The 18,505-nt window shown below is 48.0% G+C and overlaps 3 protein-coding genes and 1 long non-coding RNA gene across 4 annotated transcripts; 2 read left to right on the top strand and 2 right to left on the bottom strand.

Annotated features, from left to right (window-relative positions):
* On the top strand, positions 166 to 605 carry LOC110437697. Its single transcript, XR_002455635.1, has 2 exons — positions 166 to 206; positions 317 to 605. It is a non-coding gene; the product is annotated as an uncharacterized LOC110437697 (long non-coding RNA).
* Positions 1,110 to 1,986, top strand: LOC8071512 (thaumatin-like protein). The gene has a single exon (XM_002443577.2). The coding sequence runs from the start codon at positions 1,177 to 1,179 to the stop codon at positions 1,699 to 1,701; it is 525 nt and encodes a 174-aa protein (XP_002443622.1). The 5' UTR covers positions 1,110 to 1,176; the 3' UTR covers positions 1,702 to 1,986.
* Positions 6,963 to 9,111, bottom strand: LOC8071511 (metacaspase-2). Its single transcript, XM_002442542.2, has 3 exons — positions 8,800 to 9,111; positions 7,538 to 8,205; positions 6,963 to 7,431 (listed from the first exon to the last, which is right to left on the bottom strand). The coding sequence occupies exons 1-3, from the start codon at positions 9,029 to 9,031 to the stop codon at positions 7,372 to 7,374; spliced, it is 960 nt and encodes a 319-aa protein (XP_002442587.1). The 5' UTR covers positions 9,032 to 9,111; the 3' UTR covers positions 6,963 to 7,371.
* On the bottom strand, positions 15,338 to 16,363 carry LOC110437643. Its single transcript, XM_021466148.1, has one exon. The coding sequence runs from the start codon at positions 16,361 to 16,363 to the stop codon at positions 15,338 to 15,340; it is 1,026 nt and encodes a 341-aa protein (XP_021321823.1).

Raw genomic sequence — 18,505 nt, 5'->3', positions numbered from 1 at the left:
CCACTTGCGTTTCAAATCTCTATGTTCGGTAAGTGCGACTTAGTTTGGCATAAAATTACTAATTTTTTCAGTACTTATACTTGACACATCTCCATTTGCAAATTGAAACAAAGTTTCCCAAGCAAAGGCCAGGGAGTCTGCATTGTGGATACTATGTATGTGCTTTCATCAGTAACACAAAAGGCTACAGGAGACACCCTGAATTGGTAAGTTTGAATCTCTTAGTGGGTTGTAGTATGAAAACATAGTATTTCTCACTTAGCTTTGCAATCTCTTCTTTACACTAGACCTAAACTTGTCTTTTACGATCTTGTAGTGGAAAGAAGAAAAAGGACTAAAAAGGGATGTCTACAGGGATGATGACCTCTTAGAGATTGTCGGTGACCTTTGCAACTTTATAATGGACCATGTTGTTTATTACAAAGGTGATTACCATAACCCACAGTCCGACTTAGGTAGCAATCCTCTTTACCAGCACCTCCGTCAGTGGGATAGGCTATGTCTAGGTCGTTGATTACATGTGAACTTGTTGGAATGGACTGTGATCGATTTGTATTAGTACCTGAAAAATTTCGGACTCTTTTGGATGGATTTGGACATGGAAACATTTTGGACTTGAAATGTGGTGCTGTGTATATGTATGGATATTTATGTTGTGAATCTGTGATGTTTTCTGTCTCTGATTATATATGTATATATGTATGTGGTGCTGTGCTGTGCTGTCAACTCGATTATTGTAATTTTTATTTTTTTTTTTGAAAAATAACTGTAGGGGCGGTTCTAGATAGAGCCGCCCTTGCAAATGCAGACAATAGAGACGGCTGAGACACAAGCCGCCCTTACTAAGGCTCACTATAAGGGCGGCTGGAAGCACCAACCGCTCTTACAGTAGGCCACTGTAAGGGCGGCTGTTGTTTCCAACCGCCCTTACAGTGGGCCTCTGTAAGGGCGGCTGGTGTTGAACCGCCCTTACAGTGAATTACACTGTAAGAGCGTTTGCATAAGGGCGGCTGGGCCAGCCGCCCTTACAGAGCTTATTTAGCCGCCCCTGCAGTACCTGACTGTAGTAGTGTATAAATATACGCATTCTCCCTCCCAAGCTTCCTCAAGCAGCTTTGCTAGCCACTCGAGTGCTCAACAAGAGAGTAGAGCTAGCTAGCTAGCCCAGCATCATCAATGGCGGCCTCCTCGACCCTCTTGGTGCTCCTCGCAGCAGCCTTGGTGGCCGGCGCCAGCGCCTCCACCTTCACGATCACAAACAACTGCCGGTACACGGTGTGGCCGGCGGCCACCCCAGTGGGCGGGGGCACGCAGCTGAACCCCGGCGGGACGTGGACCATCACCGTGCCCGCCGGCACCAGCTCCGGCCGGGTCTGGGGCCGCACAGGATGCTCCTTCAACGGCGGCAGCGGGAGCTGCCAGACCGGCGACTGTGCCGGCGCGCTCTCCTGCACCCTCTCTGGCCAGCCTCCGCTGACGCTGGCCGAGTTCACGCTCGGCACCAGCGGCGGCAACCAGGACTTCTACGACATCTCGGTGATCGACGGCTATAACCTGGCCATGGCCTTCGCTTGCAGCGCCGGCGACCGCATCGTGTGCACGGGGTCACAGTGCCCTCAGGCGTACTTGTTTCCAGATGACAACTCCAAGCTCCATCATTGCCCCGGCAACAGCAACTACCAGGTCACCTTCTGCCCATGAGCTACCATGAGGCAGCACACCGGTGTGTTCGGTCGACGACGCATGCATGCGTTACATATATATAAAGCATGGCATGGCATGAACCCGTTCATGCAATAATGTTACCATGTAAGAGTATTGCATGAGTGGGTATAGTATCTATATTATCTTGCTGATCGAGAATAAGGACCATCCTGAAAATCGCGCATGCATCACTCATATGTATTTGTATGCTCCTATGTATCAGGGTCGGATTTCGTGCACCATCGAAGCATCGATATATAATATAGTAGTTTCGAACAAAAATATGGACTGAAGAAGATCTACTACCACTATGGCCATATTACACACTTGCCAAAGAGCACTCGGCCAAATAACCTTCGGTAAAGAGCTATTTGCCGATTGTTTTTTGTCGAGCACCCAACAAAGCCCAGCAAAGTTAAAACAAAAACAAACCCAAAAAATTTCGAGGAGCCCACCGGATTCCGTCAAATTCGCGTAGTGGGTATTTTTTTGTGCATAGTTCAAACCAACAAAAAAAAAACCCAAAAAAATATTTGGGGAAGGATCCCCCAGGACTCTGTCAAAGTCCCTCCTCTAACCACTGTACTACACACTCTTATGTGTTTGTACGTCATTTCGGTTTCCCACATATTAAACTAAACCAAGTGTAAATTGCTTGTTTCAGGTCTTAAACGAAATCAAATTAAAAAGTTGTCAACTACAAATTAAAGTTTCATAACTTCTCAAGATCTACAAAGTTTATTTTGGTTATTTGATCATATGTTCATCTGACATGGTGGTTCTAACATTGTTTACAAATCTTAAATATATCTCTTGTAGTACAAGAGAGATATTTGAGATTTGTGAACAAATTTACTTTCACTTTGTCTGTGAAGAAAAGACCAAAACAAACATTGTACATCTTGATGACTTATACAACTATGTAGTTGAAAACTTTTTCATTTGAATTCATTTACTACTTCAAATGTACTTTGAAATTTCCTTTGCCAAGTGCCAAAAGAAAAACGTACATTCGACAAAGAAGCTCTTTGCCGAGTGCCAAACAAAGCACTCGGCAAAGAAGCTTCTTCGCTAAGTGTTTTTTTACAGAGTATTTTTATTTAGCACTCGATAAAAAGTCTTTTGTCGAGTGCCCAAAGAAACACTCGGCAAACAAGCTTCTTGCCAAGTGTTTTTTTTTGCACTGGACAAACAAGCTTCTTTGCTAAGCGTTTTTTTAGCACTCAGCAAAGAGCTTCTTTGCTGAGTATTTTTTACCGAGTATTTTTATTTGGTACTCGGCAAAGAGCTTATTTGCCGAGTGCCCGATAAAAATTACTCGGTAAACCATTTGGCACTCGACAAAAAGCCGGATTCCGATAGTGGATGGAGAAATATTATATTTTTCTGTCCAAACAAATTAGCATGCGCGGTGAAACCTGGTTCTCCTCCTATCTTTAATGCGCAAGAATGGTCGTCATCTTCAGCCTCATGTCTTCTCCAGTATGCTAAAGTGTTGATCATGATGGTGCTATTTTGTGCCTCTATTGATGTGAGAGGCTCCTAATTATAGCCCTAGGCTGGTCCTTATATTTTAGGACATTTTTGTTTTTTTTCCTTTTCTGGTTTCTACCTGCAGCTTCGACGACTTGACGGATGCACAGAGAAGTTCCTAATGGGAACTTCAAACGTTGAGCCCTTGATTAGTCGCCGGGGCAGCTCTATCAAGCCGGCAGAAGGATGCTGCACCTTGGTACATGCATCATGCCTCCATCGAGCCTGCTTGAGGTGTCCCGGTCGCACGAGCGAGGCATGGACCCTGTAGGTTCGCGACTTGACCAACTTTGATGTTGAGTGGCCGACACCGAGTTGGAGTCTATGGAGAGCACCCGACATTATAGATTTCCAAACCGGCTAAGCCCGCTGGGCTGGCACGGGCAAGCCACTATTTGGTCTGTCACGAAAACGGCCCAGCCCTGCCTCTCCTGTGCCCATGCCAAGCACAACCCCATGCCCGTGCCTGGGCCTCAATGTAAGCATGATGGCACGGCATGGGCACGACCCGCTTCAATGTGCGGCACGACGATGGCATGGCGACGGCACGACTTCGAGCTGTTGGATGGAGCGCCCCCTCGTATCTTGGCTGTTGGATCAAGCATTGGGGTGGGACGGCTATATAAGCTAGTGCCACTCACCACTCCCCACTCCCTAGAACCCTAGCTCATTCGTGTCTTCACCCTCTCTCTCTCCTCACTTGTTGCGGATCCTCAGCTCCTCCGCTCTCCAGTGGAAACCCTAGCTCCTCGCCTACCGTCCTCTCTTCTTCCTGCTTTTTGGCGGCCGCCACGGCAACACAACCTTCTATACCACTCTTCCTCCTCCCTGACTAGCGATGTAGCCTCGTCCTACACATCTTGCCCTCATCGTCTCTATCTCGTCTCCCTCATCGACCTCACTAGAGTTTGGCATCTCTGGGGCTCCAGTCGAATTCGTTGTGGTACTATGGTGCCGGATTTGTGCGACGACAACGTCGTTGTTGTCGCTGGCATCTTTGGAGCTCCGGCCATAGAGGTGAGCCCTAACCCTAACCCTAACTCTACTACTACTTCTTCTTGAACTCTAACCCTAGATCTGTTACTAACCCTACTTCTTTCTTCTTGGTAGCCATTGAGGGACCGAAGGCCCGCGATAGCGAGATGTCAGACGAGCAGGAGGACATCGGTCATTCCATGACCATCAACGCCTCTGTGGGATGACTGGAGATGACGAGGATGATGTCACTAGGGATGCTAAGGAGCTCTTTGGTTGTCATATACTGCTGCTTCCAAGGACATTTCTGTTACCTTGTGTTTTCTTCTTTCTGATTACAATTTCTTTAGATTTCAAGTTAGTTTTTGAACTGTTCTTTTGAGTCTGATCTTTTGAAGTGGTGATATGGTTTTAATGCCAAAGCACGGCACTAATCCGCTGGGCTACTGACACGGTACTATCTCTTGGCCTTAGTGTCGTGCCTGGGCCAGAGTCTGGACACGGTGGCACTACATGTATGATATGACACGGTAGGGCACCGTGCCTGATAGTGCTAGTGCCATGTAGTGCTAGTGCCACCCGTTTGGAAAACTATACCCGACTTGTCCCCATGGCACAAGCAAGATGCAGCCACATGAGACCACATCATTGTCAACATTGGTGCTGAGCTAACAACCCCGAACTGGAGGCCGCCCGAGGTCTGACATGTCCTGGCGGCGCAAGCAAGACATATGCTCCACAAATGGCGACTCTATAACTTCGATGCTGAGCCAACATGCATATAGAGCCAACGTGCCTGTTCATGCGAGAGGTTTGGGCATGACTGCTCGCTATGGTGGGCCATCAGCACCACCAGTTCCATGCTCGCCGATTGGTGGCTGGAGACGCGCAATACGGTACTGGAGGACATTCGCCGGGCATTGGACTCCATTGTGCTTCTTGTCACCTGGGTCATCTGGATGGAGCGGAACGGCAGGAGCTTCAACAACACAGCCAAGACAACGACGCAGGTGGTGGACACAGTCATCGAAGAGCTGGACACCTACATCAATCTTCAAACAACGGTCACGCAGGTGATGTATCTTTCTTCCATTCCAAACATCAATCTTCAAAAACTTTCCAAATTAGAACATACTCCTATACGTTCATACTCCTAGACAACTCAGGTGATGTATCTTTCTTCCAATCCAAATATCAGTCTTCAAAAACTTTCCATAAAAATGCTTTCCTTTGAAATTCCTTTGTAATTCCTCTGATCCAAACAAGCCCAGGGTCCAATGATTTATGCCTAAGAAAAGAAAGAACAATTTAAACATCTGAACACACTTATAGGGTGTTTAGTTTGAGGAATAACTCTATTCTAGATGAGATTGTACGTTGAGTCCATTCATCAAATATGATAAAATGACTTTATTTCTCAGACTAGTACTAAATATTAGTTTGTGTGGAATGAGGTAACGCAGTGTAGGTCAATTATTTCATTCTACAAACCAAGCTTAAAACTGGCTGAAAAGATCATGGGCCAATCTATTTGTCAAACAAAACACACCCTGTTAATTATGTGTGAGTCACACGTGGATATTGGAGCATGTGGGAGGCAGATAAAAGACACAAGGGAGCCCGGTAAACAGATTCGATGATTATGTTCTACAGAGAAAGAAAAAAAGAGCTCTATATTTCTACTATTCCTGTATGTTTACATTTGCTCTGTGTGTGTACTTGGATCGATAGGACGATTTGTCAACACGGAATATATCATCATTTTTATCAGCAAAATTTCAGTCAAAAGACTATGTTCAGTGAATAAAGATGAGCAATGGGCCGGCCTAGCCTGGCTCGGCACGGGCCCATGCCAGCAGGCACGGTAGGGCCGTCATGCTACTGGGCCAAGCCGCCTCAGTTCACCATGCTTAACTGACGGCCCAGGCAAGGCATGTCAGGCCGCTTTCTGTGCCGAGCCCAAAGCCCAAAATGCCATGCACATGGAGAAAGGGAGGGGGGAAGCCCGGAAGGGGAGGCAGGGGGCTCGACACCAGATCCGCGTGGAGAAGCTTGGCGCGCTCCCACCCAAGCAGCTCGACACCGGATCCCGCAGCTCAGCCTTCTCGGTGGGCAAGCAGCTTGGGCGCCATGAACTGTGAAGGAGGAGGCGCGTCCGTGGCCATCGGGCACAAAGGTGGCGGCATGCCGGCGTGCTCTCGTCGGGCACAGAGGTGGCGGCGCATCCTCGCCCGGTGCTCAAGCTAAGGCACGAAGGTGTTGAGGTGGTGACACTCGCGTAAGGACGAAGTGGGCCGCTACTTTCTCGGAAGGAAGCTGCAGCATCGACTGGTGCGAAGAAAAGTTGTGCCAGATCGATAGGAAGAAATAGAAATAGGAAAATTTGGGATATATATATATATATATATATATATATATATATATATATATATATATATATCTATATCGGGCCTCTACCGGGCCGGCAGAGATTTATCGGGAAGTGTTGTGTCTAGGAAGCGGCCCAGGCACATGCTAGTGTACCGAGTCGTGCCGGCCTAGGCCCACCAGTGCGTGCCGTGCTTGAGCGAGGCCAAAAAATCGTGCTTTCGGCCGGTCTGCCATGCCTCGGACTGCATTCTCAACTTTATCAGTGAACCGTCTCCATCTTCCTTTGTCATCATAACTAAGTTCATTCATGCAGCTGCAAGAAGCTTGTGGTTCCCCACATGGCATCGCCAACATCTCAGCTCCAAAATTTTCTACTCAGATGGTATCAAAATCATGTATGCCTTATATCTCCTTCACGCCTATGGTTTACAGAGTACATCACTTGCAGGTACTCCTATATCTAAAAGAGACAAAAGGACACACCTCCTACTAGTACTACGAACCGTGTCAATGATATTGATACACTCGCGTTGTCTGCATATATACCGTGCAAAGCTATAATCTAGCAAATATAAAGTGAAGGAGTTACGATGGAGGCGGGTTTTTTTTTTTTTTTTTGCTCTTAAGGGCACATCCCTTCACTCTCCCACTTTGAGAAGTGTGCAAACACACATCTCAAAGCAGTTTCGCATTGAGATGTGTGTTTCCACCCTTCTCAAAGCGAAATCTAATATAATGGATGGGAGAGTGAGGGCACATGTACTCAAGCGTGAAATAAACTTTACCGAGTCACAATAGAAAGGGTTTCTTGTAGATGTCGAACGTGTGTGAAGCGGACAGCTGGGGCTCCTGCCAAACCAAAATCCAATGTACGATCAAACGGCACACCACAGCAGCAATACTTATACTCCTATAATAGTGCACGGATGTACGTTTTCGTTTCAGAGTTTTGTACCTGCTGCGCACGGCTGAATGTGATTACCCGGCGGAAGAAGGTGCCGATGGGGCCCATGCCACCGAACTCCCTGCCGCTGTCGCGGATGGTAGCCCTCATCGCCGTCAGCAGGCGGCCATAGGTGGTGCCCGGCTCCGACTCCACCGCCTTGATTAAGCTGTACGTCATGGCGCTGGTGTAGGCAGATCCCAACAACAAGTCCTGCGACGTCTGGCTGTCGCCGCCGCAGCTGCTGATGGAGATGGCGAGGCCGCCGCTGGTGGACATGGCGGTCTTGCCGGCGGAGAGGCGGCTCTGCAGTTCCTCCCAATTCCAGTTCCCGCCGGTTCTGGACAGGCGGCAGACGTAGGGGAGCTCGAGGATGGTCCCGCTATGGCCGGTGTCCACAATGGCGTGCAGCTTCACGCCTCTGCGCAGCGGCTGCACGATGGTGGCGTTGATCTCGTCGTCAAGGATGACGCCGCCGCGGGAGCCACCATCGAAGTCCACGGGCCACAGCTCCTCGTCGCAGCCCTCCACCGTGTGGCCGTCCATGTACAGCTTCTGCACGCCGTGGCCGGAGAAGTAGAACACCAGCGAGTCCCCAGCGCTGGTGCCCTCCACCAGCCACCGTAGCGCGCGCAGCAGGTTCTCCCGCGTCGGCACCCGCCCAGGGTCCCTGTCCTCCTCTGCAGCCGATCGATAGACAATGATCACGGTCACGCCAAGCAAAACAACATGAGAAACAACGACGATGCGTTGCAGCAAGACTGTATTAGATTTTTTCTTTGATGAAATTACTGGAGGCGCTAAAAGCCCCTACAGGCACAAAAAGGTTCTTACAAAGGTTTAACGAAAAGCAAAAAGAGAAAGAAAGGACAAAAAGAAGAAAAAGAAGGAAAAACTAAGGGCTTGTTTGGCACAGCTCAACTTCACTAGTAAAGCTGTTTTTTTAAAAATAGTTTTATGACCAACTTTCTAGATGATGCTGAGTTGTTTTACAAAAAGTGATAGGTAAAATAGCTTCACCAACTACTTCATGCATAGTTAAGAGAGAAATGTAGGAGAAAGCTGCAATAAGCTACTTTTTTTAGTTTCATTCTAACTCATGTCTCTATGAGAGGAGAGAAAAAACAACTTTACCGATAAAGCTGTTTTGGAAATAAATGTTTGGCAAAAAAAAGAGCTCATAAAACTGTTATGAGCTGTATCAAACATGTTCTAAAGTTACAAAAGATTCTGAAGCTATAAGTCAAAAGATGAGGTGACTGTATTAGATTTACGTGTGAGCATGAGGATGCAGCTCGCCGGGAAGCCGAAGCGCTCGCGGAGCATGTAGCTCATGCAGTTGACGTCGTTGACGGAGCCCCTGAGCTCGTACTTGGTGCCGGCGTAGCTGATCCCCACGAGCAGCGCGCGCTTCTTGGAGCTTGCCGGGAAGCCGGCGCTCGCCGGCAGCGGCTCATGGAGCTGCTGCTTCTGCGGCGACGACGTGAAGGCGTTGATGAGGCCCATGGTGAACTGACAAGCTAGTGCCAGTTGACGGGTAGGGCGCGTAGAGTAGGTCTCTCATCGATCTCATACACCAAGGTGCTGAGTGCTGACGAACATTCTGGTTCTGAGAATATGATTCACATGGCTGCTTCTGATTCTGCTTGCTTTAGTTTATTCGATTCGAGGAGGATTTCGCTTGGTGCTCTATTCCGACGTGTGGTGTGTGGATGAGGGAGAATTTGATTCACATTCCTCTTGCTCATGGCGAGTGACTTAAAGGTTTCGAAATGCATATGACTCAACCTAGATCAATCAGCCACATGTTTGGTAATTGGCTATCTAATCAAAATAAAAAGATTAGAAACTTGATTTGGGTGGGGTGGCTGCTATGCTTTGGGCTATTTGGAGATGCCGTAATGATGTTGTTTTTAATAGAATAAAATCTAACTCTATTATGCAGGTCATTTTCAGGGGAGCGTACTGGTTATGCTTTTGGGCCCAATTGCAGCGTGAAGAGCAAGCCAAGGACGCACTCTCGATCATGAGCAATAAATTAGAAGTCAATAGTCATTGCTTTAGAGTTTTCCAATAAAGGAAGGAAACATTTATATTGTTTGAACTAGCGTCCTGATCATTTTATATGACTATGGCTTTCTTTTTTGCATTTATTCCAATTTTTTTGTAATAATGGGCTATGTATATCCTCGGATGTAGAGGCCAGATTTTTATCCATTATCTAAAAAAATAAAAAAAATATTGAAGTCTTCCACGAAGGGGAAAATATAATTTAAAATTAGGTCGGTGGCAAGAAGGAGCGGGCGAGAGGCAGCAGCTTGTCGAGGGTGCAGAATGGAAAATGCAGACAAAATTAAAGATGTATGTAGAAACACAATTGAGAACATATCTACCATGGGATTACTGATAAAATATAATATAGTGTCCTAAATTCTCAAATCATGTCAAAGAATTTACCATACAAATCAATGTATTCAGTCACCGCTACATCTGGTGCCAGACGCTCGCGCATCAGCTTGCGCTGAGCACGCTCAGCCACCGGCACCATGGATGGTTTGGCAGCCTGGCGCTAGCTCTCGAGCATGTCACCTGCAATGCCTTCTTCTTCCTCAGCTTGCCTGCAAGGGGGAGGGCTCTCGGGGTCGAGGAAACTCTGGTGTCGGTAGCAAGGGTGCCCGGAGCTCCTTGAACATTTTGCTACAAAATTCAACAACAGTGTGTCCATCCGATTGTTGGTCCTCAGCATCAGCAGATTCTCCACCATCTGGTTGTGCACTTACCTCCTTATCAAGGTCCTACTCCAGCCGTGTTGATCCATCCTGGGCCCCTGGCATCTGAGGCTCACCGCCGAAGTCAGGTGAGTAGCGAGGACCAACTGCCGTCTCCACAAGGAGGGAGGGCCTCCAAGAACATTTGGTCACCGTACCTGATAGAAGGGCTCCTTGGGATTGAAGACAGGAAGTCGTGGTCTGTCAGCGGGTCTAGACTCACCAAGAAGTGAGGGGTGCTGCGTATTGGTGACCGCGGACGACGTCGTTCTTTGTGTCGCCGTGGCCCCTGGAAGTCGTCATCCTGGTCACGCTCATAGCACAATAAGGGTGCCGCTGGAGCCTGGTATTGACCGCACAAGGGAACGATGGCAATGGTGACACGGCCCAGCGGTGGGCGGTAGGCAACCTAGCTAGGCACGTATTCCCTGGTTTTTGGTGGTGGATGTGTTGAGCTGTTTGGTGTGTTCTGAGATGGCGGTGAGATGGGATGGTTGGCACGGCAGAGTGGTGGGAAAACAAGGTGGCTATGGATGCTGGGAAGGTGAGCCTGGAGCGTGAGCTTGGCTGAGATGGGTTGTCGCTGACCGAAGCGACGGTGGTGGGAGATGTGCCCAAAGCCCATGCACCTGAGGTAGCGAATAGGGTCTCTGCATTGTGTGACTTGTTGGTCAGCGCTGAGACACTAGAAGCAGCGCCTAGCTAGGTGCTTTCTAAAAAGCTCCCAGCCGTTCGTGGTGTGCTCCGGGGCAGCGTCCTGCATAGCCCGCCTGGACTTGTCACAGCCATCCTCCCTATCCTTGTGCCACCACTACTTCTTCCTTGTTGTTTGCCACCACTGTGAAGGCGGAGGCTCCAGGTGAGCATAAGCTCGCGAAGACTCCGCGAGCTTCCAACACCTGGTAGGCAGAGAGATGGCTAGCTGCTTGGCACCTTGATTCTTTTCCTCCGGTAACCTTGCAGCGCTGCCTTCTGTCAACTTCAGCCTCCTCCACACTATCTTGTGACTGCCAGCGACCCAGGTAGAGGACATCGACACAGGTGTTGGCTTGACTGTAATGGACTTTAGCCTGGTCGGTGCCAAAGCTCTGGAAGGCGTAGCCAGGATGGTCCTCCATAAGCTGTTGTCAGCAGAGACACCTAGCTCCGGAGGTTAGCAAGATGGTGCACCAGGGATCGTCCATGGCTGCGGCTTCAACGCGGGAGGTATGGTCGGCTCCCTCGAGTTGCTCGCCCCAGCCGTGCATGCAAGGCCACCCCAAACTAGGGATCCGCCAGATCCTACGGTGCAAGAGGCAGGGGCCGATGGAGCTTTGGATGGAGGCACGTCGAGCACGGTTTGGGACCCTGTTTGGGAAAATCGGACTGGTCAGATCCCAGATTTGGCAGAACCGGTTTTTTCAAGCCAGCTAGTCATTAATTACCACTACTAGAAAAGCCAGCTAGTCCCTAACCCGATGGATACAGGTAAAGGACTTGGGCACACCCAAAGGCACGATGACCGCCACCTTGTTAGTCTAGGATCACGATTACACATTGTATGTGGATTGATTTGAAGAAGAAAATGATGAACAGATGAACACAGGATTTTGGGAACGCCCAGGTGACCCCCGGGGTTAGCGCCCTTTTTCGCCTTTGTTTCACCAAGATACAATTCGCCTAACCGGCTTACACGAGATATACTCGACACCTCACACACCCAGCTCTTATACCCGAGCTTAACGCACACGTCTAACAAACTCAAAACAGAAAACACACGCGATACATATCCCTGAAAACACACGGTTCAGAAAGCTCCGGAACTTGGGCGCGATCACCACGCCACCCCGAACGGCCACCACCATTCAGCTCCGAATTCCCTGGCTTGGGCTGCTCCTGACCATCCATCAGCGATTCCCATCTGTCAGGCTTCCTCCAACAGACTCCCCCTAAGCCTAACAAGTGCCAACTTCCCTGACACCAATCAAATGCCTCATAACTGAAAGCTTCACCGCAGTCATGGTCTTGGTTAACACATCAGCTTTCTGCTCTTCTGTACACACCCTCTTGACAATGATCTGTCCTCTCTCGATGCACTCCCTGATGAAGTGGTACTTCAAGTCAATGTGCTTGCTTTTACCATGGAAAACAGGGTTCTTCATGAGAGCTATTGCAGAGTTATTGTCCACATAGAGTATGACAGGCTTTGCTTCTCTTCTAGTGATTTCACTGAGCAAATTCCTCAGCCATAAAGCTTGCTTTGCAGCTGCTGTGGCTGCCATAAACTCAGACTCACAGGAAGACAGGGCCACTGTCTTTTGCTTCTATGAGCACCAGGTCACCAAATTCTCATTGAGGTAGAAAGCCATACCTCCTGTGCTTCTCCTCTCAACTGTGTCTCCACCATGATCACTATCTGTGTACCCCACTAGCTTGTCTGCATTTCCACCTCTGACATAGACAAGTCCCAGATCAATGGTGCCTCTCAAATATCTCAGAATCTGTTTCACAGCCTTGGCATGCATAACAGTTGGCTTCTCCATAAATCTGCTAGCCAACCCAACAGAGTATGACAAGTCAGGTCTAGAGTGCAACAAATATCTCAGACACCCAATCATTCTTCTATAATCAGTTGCATCTACTCTCTGACCATCCTTGTCAGCATTCAGCTTACATCCAGGATCTAATGGAACTTTTGTTGGATTGCACTCCATCATCCCAAACTCCATCAGGACCTTCTTAGCATATCCACTCTGTTTGACTGTGAAATGATCTTCTTTCTAATCTACCTCAATCCCAAGGCAGTAGGATAGCAAGCCCAGATCATACATATCAAATTCTTTCAGCATCTGTGTCTTGAACAACTTGACCTCATCAGTATTCCCACCAGTAACAATCAAGTCATCTACATACACACCTACAATGACTGATCTGTCTCCTGCTCCCCTTGTGTAGACAGCTTGTTCACTCAAGCATCTTCTAAAACCCAACTTCTTAAGGCTCTTGTCTAATCTCACATTCCAAGCTCTAGGGGCTTGTTTCAGTCCATAGAGAGCTTTATTCAGTTTGTACACCTCCTGCTCTCTACCTCTCACCTGATAGCCCTTAGGTTGAGATACATAGACTTCTTCCTCCAATTCCCCATGTAAGAATGCTGATTTGACATCCAAGTGATGAACTCCCTAGCCATTGTTTGCAGCATAAGCCAGTAACACCCTGACAGTATCTTGCCCAGTTCCCAGGTCTTATTCTGTTCTATGGATTCAATTTCCTTATCCATAGCTTTTTTCCATTCCTCATGACAAGCAGCTTCACTGTAGTTAGCTGGTTCACCAGTTTCAACGAGCAATGCCTCCACATCAGAATCCATGAGCTCAACTTCTTAGGTCTCATCATATATCTCATCCAGGCTTCTGAATTTCATGGCACCACTCTCATTCACAGAAGATGGTGTTACTGCATCAATTTCAACTTGCACAGGTTGAGGTGTAGAGAAACCAGCCTGTGAAGATTCAGGGATATCAGACTGTATCACTGCATCTTCTGACCACTGAAACAGATTTGGCTCATTCAGATTTGCACTTTGATTTTCATCTTGTGCTACCTGTTCCTGCCACTCCTGTTCCTCAACATATTCACCACCACCATACACCTCAGTGGCTGATTCACCATCAACAATGAATTCAACAGAGTTCCCACTGCCTGACTGCTTGACCCAGTCCCACACAAGCTTCTCTTCAAATACTGCATCTCTGCTAACTACAATTTTGTTAGTGGTAGGGTCATACAACCTGTATGCTTTACTCCCCTCCTCCACTCCAAAGTACACCAGCTTCCTGCTTCTGTCATCCAGTTTCTTTAAGTGAGGCTTCACAATTTTTGAATATGCAGTGCAGCCAAACACTTTTAAATGTCCCAGACTTGGTTTTCTCCCAGTCCTGACTTCATGAGGAGTTTTGTTACCCAACACCTTTGTTGGCAATCTGTTAAGAAGAAACACAGAGTGCCTGACAGCCTCTGCACAGTACCTCCCTGGCACCTTCATGCTTTTAAGCATAGCCCTTGCCATCTCCATCACTGTTCTGTTTCTTCTCTCTACCACTCCATTTTGTTGAGGAGTGTATGGTGCTGTGAACTGCCTCTTGATGCCAGCCTCATCACACACACCAGTGAACTCACCGTTCAGAAACTCACCTCCTCTATCAGACCTCACAATCTTGATTCTGCAGTCTGACTCATTTTCAACTTGTGCTTTGTACTTTACAAATGCAGCAAGGGCTTGATCCTTGCTTTTCAGCATGTGCACATTCATCCACCTTGAATGATCATCAACCAACAGCATGAAGTACTTGTTACCTCCAGCTGTTTCAGGTGTAATTGGGCCACATAAATCTATGTGAACCAATTTGAGCTTCTCATCCGCTTGCCACTGAGATGCTCTAGGAAAAGCTGCTCTTGTCTGCTTAGCTACCAGACAGTCACCACAGATTTGATCAGGATGACTGATCTCAGGAACACCAGTAGCCATACTTTTCCCCACCAACTGTTTCAGAGACCTGAAATTTACATGGCCTAATCTCCCATGCCAAAGCCAAGCATTATCATCCATACTGGCCATCAAACATCTTGGCACAACAACATTCAACTCAATCTTATAAAGTCTGTTTCCAGCTCTAGGTACTTTCATAACCAGTCTGTCAGAATGTTTATCTACTATCTCAAGCAAATTCTCATCAAGCAAAATTCTATAACCAGATTCAGTCAGTTGACCCAGACTAATCAAATTACTTTTAAGCTTAGGGATATAGTAAACATCTGACAATACCCACTGATCACCACCCTTCCCTTGGAAAACGATTGTACCTTTCCCACAGATATCAATAGTTGAATCATCACCAAAACGTACCTTGCCATTTACTGCTAGATTCAGATCTTTGAATTTCTGACGATCACCAGACATGTGGTTGCTTGCACCATTGTCTAAGTACCACAAGTTACCTGATGGATCACCTCCATCGGTGAGATGAAGTTCTGGCACAACCCTGGCTTCATTTAGGTAAAGCTTCTAAACCTGGAAATCTTTAGAGTACTGTAGCCTGTCCGACAACACAGTTTCTGCCAGCAGCACCGCCGGCTCTCTGTCGATTTTGGCTAGATTTGCTTCCTCAGCCTTCTTCTCGCCTCCCGGGCATCGATTAGCATAGTGCCCGTGTTCATGGCACTTAAAGCATTTTATGTGACTCTTGTCACGCTTTCCTGTGCCATCGCCGCTGTCAGTTCTCCCACCGCGACCGCCTGTTCCACCACCACGGCCGCGGCCTCGACCTCGACTGCTGCTCTCTCCTTTCTTCACCTTCCCGGACGAGTCACCACCGGCAGATTTCTGCCTGGCCTCCCACTCCGCCTGGGTAAGTAGTACTTGCCCGACCGGGGTCTTCGCGCCACCACCGCTACGCCGCGACGTGCGCTCCTCAAACGCCTTCAGGCACCCGACTGCCTCATCGAAAGCAATCGTCTTCAGGTCATAAAATTGTTCGATCCCAGCCACAACTGTGAGGTAGTGATCAGGGACGATGTCAAACAATTTCTTCACCAACGCCGCATCGTCCAAACTCCCCCCCAAGCCGTTGACCTTTACTGACAGCGTCGACAGTTTTGCAACAACCTGATCAAGCGGTTCGTCATCCTTCATCCGGACACCGTCGAACTCGCTCTTGAGCGTTTGAAGCCACGCATCCTTGACCCGTTCCGCTCCAACGAATCTCGCCTTCAATGAATCCCACACCTCCTTCCCCGTCTTCTTCTTGGCCACCTGCATCAAGATGTCATCGGGGATGCACTGAAGAAGGTGTGCTTTGATCTTCTTGTCCTTCGTCTTCAGCTTCGCCGCCTCTTCCGCCGTCGGCGCCGCCGCCGCCGGATCTGGTTCCACGACCTCCCACTCGTCACGATCCTCCATGATTGCTTGAACATGAATACACCAACTGGTGTAATTCGTGTTCGTCAGAGACGGGTACACTTGACGCGCCTCGCCGCCGCCGCGCGCACCGTCTCCGCTCCCGCTGCCGGTTCCTCCGACAACAAGCGCCATGACTCGATCAAAAGTGAGACTCCGCGTGCAATCGATCGCTCCGATACCAGATGTTAGTCCAGGATCACGATTACACACTATATGTGGATTGATTTGAAGAAGAAAAAGAAGAACAGATGAACACAGGATTTTGGGAACGCCCAGGTGACCCCCGGGGTTAGCGCCTTTTTTCACCTTTGTTTCACCAAGATACAATTCGCCTAACCGGCTTACACGAGATATACTCGACACCTCACACACCCAGCTCTTATACCCGAGCTTAACGCACACGTCTAACAAACTCAAAACAGAAAACACACGCGATACATATCCCTGAAAACACACGGTTCAGAAAAGCTCCGGAACTTGGGCGCGGTCACCACGCCACCCCGAACGGCCACCACCATTCAGCTCCGAATTCCCTGGCTTGGGCTGCTCCTGACCATCCATCAGCGATTCCCATCTGTCAGGCTTACTCCAACACACCTCAACTTAGCTTTAATTCTACTCATACAAGTCATATGAATTACTCCATCCAAACCTGTTTTATCCGGCGTGAGAGCCTCGGGTACAGGTACCAAGGAGAATACGGGGGACATGCAAATCGCATTAACTATACTTGACGATTACCACCACGCAACCAGCCATGAGTCCTACTTAACCATTTTTGGCTAAGATTCCTAGAGTCGTTTCCCGCTGAAATTTTGCACGTCTGTTTGGAGTGACATTGTTTGGTTGCCAAAGAGTAAATTCCTGAAGAATGTGTGTATGAAGGGGACTATTTGCATGCAGTGATTCCCTTGGTTGCCAAAGAGTAAATGGCTGCTAGCTTGCTTGCTGCCTCGGCAATTGAATGCACCACCCTGTGGAGTAAAATGATGATGCCTCGTATACATCCTCCGCTCGGTATTGTGGGCAATTTGAGAAATGGCTCTACGCCAGGTAAAACTATATGCTAGTTCATAAATCATGATCATAACATGATAACAACTATACTATAGTTCATATGCACTACAATATGAATGATATAAGAACTTGAATATGGAAGAATTCTTCATAGTATTCATACCAAGTAGCTCTTTTCTTCCAAGGAGACAAGCTCTCCAAGTAGTTTGCCATGCTCTCAGATACTACTAAGCTAACAACTAAATGAATGCAAGAGATATGTGGTGTGCTTTGCTCCAAATGAGTGTGTGTTGTGAGGTGAGCTAATGGTCGGTTTTGTGCATGTAAAATAGGAAACCGTCGTGGACATATGTTGCATGATGGCATGCAACTGCCAGAGCAAGATGGGCCCGAGGGGAGCTTGGGGCGATGCGGCCACACCCTAGGCATGGCTGCACTATGGGCTCCTCCTATCACCACGGCCTTGCTCTAGTGGGCTCTTGGTTGGGCCTAGATGCCTACCACGTTGGTCTTCTCCCAGTTTGGACGATTGGATGGGCCTTTGCTTGGTTCCTTGGCGTTACACTTTCTCGTTTGTGCATTTTGAATGGATTTTGTTTATCCACTTGTTTCCAGAGATGTTTCGTACAAAACATATTTTCTCAGATACAAGTGGAACTAGGTCAATAGTATACGCATACGTGCCATAAATATGTTTGTTTCTCATGTTTTGGAGTATAATTGGTGGTCGGAAATGGTCGCTAGTGACCACCATCAGGGACGCAACAATTTCCAAGTCACTTGTATCTTTTGTGCTACCTGGGTTTAATAAATTCAAAAAAACCTCAATGCCTCGGAGTCGAACCTAGGATCTAGATGAAGGAATGCAAGGTCTTTACCATTGTGATAGATGCCTTGTATTGACATGTATTTGTTGTCATTATAGTATTATATTCTCTATGTGGATGCCCTATAGGTTGACCTATATTGGATATTTCCCCTTCAAGTGTAAACAAATCCATGCCAATTAGACTAGTGGTGGTGGCGGCGGAGGAGGAGGATCCCCGGTGTGTTTTGTTGGCTCCGGCGTCCTTTTGGAAGCTAGTCGGCAAGCCTTGCCGGTGGAGAACGGTGGCATTGGTGTTCGTGTCTATTGTGTGTCATGGCAGAGGTGACAGATCTGATCCGCTGGTCTCCTTTCTCGTCTTTTCCTATTCACTTCACTATTTGGGTCATTGCTTGAACATGAGGTATACAAGAAACATTCTAGCGTTCAAG

The sequence above is a fragment of the Sorghum bicolor genome, chromosome 8 (assembly GCF_000003195.3).
Source record: "Sorghum bicolor cultivar BTx623 chromosome 8, Sorghum_bicolor_NCBIv3, whole genome shotgun sequence".
NCBI lineage: Eukaryota > Viridiplantae > Streptophyta > Magnoliopsida > Poales > Poaceae > Sorghum > Sorghum bicolor.
Note: the sequence above shows the minus strand (reverse complement) of the source record. Positions and strands in the feature narration are given on the sequence as shown.